Source organism: Triticum dicoccoides, chromosome 5A (genome assembly GCF_002162155.2).
Source record: "Triticum dicoccoides isolate Atlit2015 ecotype Zavitan chromosome 5A, WEW_v2.0, whole genome shotgun sequence".
In the NCBI taxonomy this organism is placed as follows: Eukaryota; Viridiplantae; Streptophyta; class Magnoliopsida; order Poales; family Poaceae; genus Triticum; species Triticum dicoccoides.
Window position 1 is genome coordinate 686405325 of NC_041388.1, and position 3248 is coordinate 686408572.

Below are 3248 nucleotides of genomic sequence, written 5' to 3' on the forward strand. Positions count from 1 at the left end.
AGTCGAGCACCAAGTGGGACGTGTACTAGTTCGCCATGGTGCTGCTGGAGCTGGTGGCCGGGCGAGCGCTGACGAGCGTGGAGCTCTGCCAGTGGGCGGCGGGGGAGGACAAGGGGCAGCAGGCGTTCCGGTTGGCCGACGCGGCACTGCGGGGGGAGATGGAGGGCAGGGAGGAGACGCTGGCGAGCTGCCTGAGGCTGGGGTTCGCGACCAGGCTCGCGGCGGCCAACGCCACGAGCTTGCAGACAAGGCCACCGGCGACGCGGTAGGGCGAGCTCCGCGTCCTCGACAGCGTGCCCATGCTCTGTTTCACCACGCGGGTACTTACACCAAGTGTTCGTTGAAATGCTTAAGAGAGAAAGAGGATGAGGAAGAAGGTAGATGTTGACATGTGGGACCCACATGTAATAACGGTTAATCTAACTGTCGAAATAAACGGAGGTAACTTTTCCGGCACATCAGCTCTGACACGCGGGTCCCGCATGTCATAAACAGGTTTAAAATCATAAAAACGGTCATCAACTCAACTTGGTAGTTTTTTGTCACAAAATTATCACTAATCTGGAGTTTTTGCTCGGTTTTTAAAATGTGGTAGTTCTGTGGGACGGATACGTGAAATGTGGTAGTTTTTTGTCAATTACTCGATTTTACCCGAGCGGCCAAGTTGCAAAGGCCTATGTTCCAAAAGCCAGATTATGCACCAAATAGTACCCAATTAAAATGCCCCACTAACGCACTGAATTCTGTTGCACTCTCACACATGTCATTTTCGTTACATGAGTCACTTTCAGGTTCTGAGTACAGTTGGAGAGAGCAGTTTCTCCCTCTAAAACTAGTTACAAACCGGAAATTTTAGTTTGTAATACCTCCAAATTTCCTCCTGGGTTGATCTTGGCAGTCAGCAGACACCAGTTGCAGAAATTGTAAAGTTGATAAAGAAAAGCTAACTAAAACACAAAGCCAGAGGCCTACACAGATATTTGTTTAGAACTGCCTTAGTCACCACAGTTAGCACATCCATGCCCACCAACTCGTGCAACGCTGCATGATAACTGCAGATTGCAGAATACAGAAGTTGTGTTGGGCTCTGTTTACCCTCCATCCATTATAAACATGTCGTACTTTTAATTGTGTTAGTTACATATTCATAAATGAATAAATAAAACTTGAAACAACATTACATATTCATTATGTAGTAAAAGTTTGAGATACCCCAAGAAGAATAAGTTGAATATAGTCACATATCAAATGGAAAATAATACCTTCAAGCACACCTAAATTCACGAAGTTATGGGCACTGCAGACATAGTAGCGCAGAGGTGTTAATAATAATGGAACAGCGACAGATTACATAGCTTTTTCTTCTAAAACAGAATTAACTAGAAAGCTCTGAGCACTGCAGACATAGGGATCGTGTTTATATGCTAAATCACAGTCAAAAAACCTCATTTCTGTATAAATACAGTGTAGTAGCTTGAGCCCATCATAAAACAGAGAATATAATCAACCACTTTGCATTTTTTGTTGGAAGGTACGTGCTCCATATAATTTCTTTTGGTTTCTAAGCATTTATACTACTAAAAGATTGGCATAAGCATGGTCAACAGTGCCAGGACGGCAAGATCAGTAACGACACAAGTATACCAGCAGCCTGGAAGTATTTTGACCTATGCCTGTGTGTGTCCCAGATCACTGGGAAATGGTACAAGAGACTATTTGTTGAGTCTGTGCAACAATACTAGTTCAGATGTCATTTTATCACTGACGAGACAAAGATGTGTCAGAGATGAGTGAAAACAGTTTACGGTAGATGTTTTCTTCTAACTGACATTTACAGAGCTAGCACATATCAATAGGACTGGTGACAACACACTTAATTCAGAGAGTATTGCTGCCTAAACAGATACAAAGGCCATTTATCATTTGCTAGCTTCATCCATTTCAAGATAAAATATGCTACCACAAATCATCCCATATACTCATCTCGTCAGTGCCACGCTGCGATGCAACTATATCAAAACATAATAAGTGTGCTTCCAGGGAAACCTCGCACCAAATAAGTGTTGGAATGTGTGGGCTTCGGCGAATGATACCTTAAATCTCAAAGGCACATGTATACAGTATACTTCTTCTTTCCTTGCCACTTTCTACTGCTCAGTTCGTTTATCCTCTATTCCTCTTCTCTTTTGTCTGTACCAAATACAATAGCTAATTCAAGTGCCCTACATCAAGAAATACAATCTTCTGTTCAGTGAAGCATAGTATAAGATGTCCTTCAGTAATACTAGTACAAAACAGTAAGCAACATTTTGAGCAATAATAATGATTAAAACAGACCACTGCAACAGTTATTTTTCTGCTAGTTTTGGCCATCAAATATCTTTTTGATGCCTCCGTTCATCATTCTGCAAACCAAGACGGTATTCATAACAAACATGACCATTACTTTTTTTATTTATCTGTCAATAGAAAATGTATATAATGAGATGAAAAAATATGAAATATCTAGCAATAACATCTGTGGAGGATGAATCCAGATAAGTTTTTGTGTATTAGCAATTAAAAGTTTAGGAATGTTGACAGCACAGATTCTAAAATGGAATCTAAGGAAAATTCTCCTCAAATGGCACGCTAGTATCATAGATAGTACTACATTTGGCTACAAACAGGTCTAAACACCATTACTTCAATGCATATTCTCTGCCTTTACAGTGTTCATTCAAACTCCTCCATATAACAACTGTCGGTTCAAGATATGATGTCAGGGTTTTTCTGACAACATCCCACCATCACCTGTTCATCTGTTTTTCTGACATAAATGTTACATAATTCACTGTTTTTTCCCTTACTATGGCGGTGTGGCCTCAAAACCAGAAACTGTTTTATCAGCTGATATGCCAGTTACACAGCAAAGTGTAGAATATAACAACTATAATTGCTACCTCCCACTGCACACCATCGCCTGACACTCTTGAATTAATAAGTCTAGTAATGTCTGAAGTTGGCCATTCAGACCATACTAAACAAAAGAGTACCATAAGACCCTAGGTCTTAGCCGTTTCCAAATTAATAAAGGGGCATGTCCAATTTACAGGGGCATACCAAGCTTTAGCCCTCACACAACTTCACTATATTAACAATCATCATACTCTCATGGACAGTGTCGGAGCCAGGATTCGAGTATAGTGGGGCCGAGTACGTATATTGATCTAATCTCGTTGGTAATTACTCGTCGCTCCTACTAAAAT

The 3248-nt window shown here is 41.1% G+C and overlaps 1 protein-coding gene across 1 annotated transcript in view; it reads right to left on the reverse strand.

Moving 5' to 3' along the window:
* Positions 1 to 1983: 1983 nt before the first annotated feature.
* LOC119298451 overlaps positions 1984 to 3248 on the reverse strand; it is a 2402-nt gene continuing 1137 nt past the window's right edge. The window contains exon 2 of the mRNA XM_037575847.1: positions 1984 to 2222. Within this exon, the coding sequence (XP_037431744.1) occupies positions 2209 to 2222 (14 nt within the window). The 3' untranslated portion in view covers positions 1984 to 2208. The remainder of the gene's footprint in view (positions 2223 to 3248) is intronic.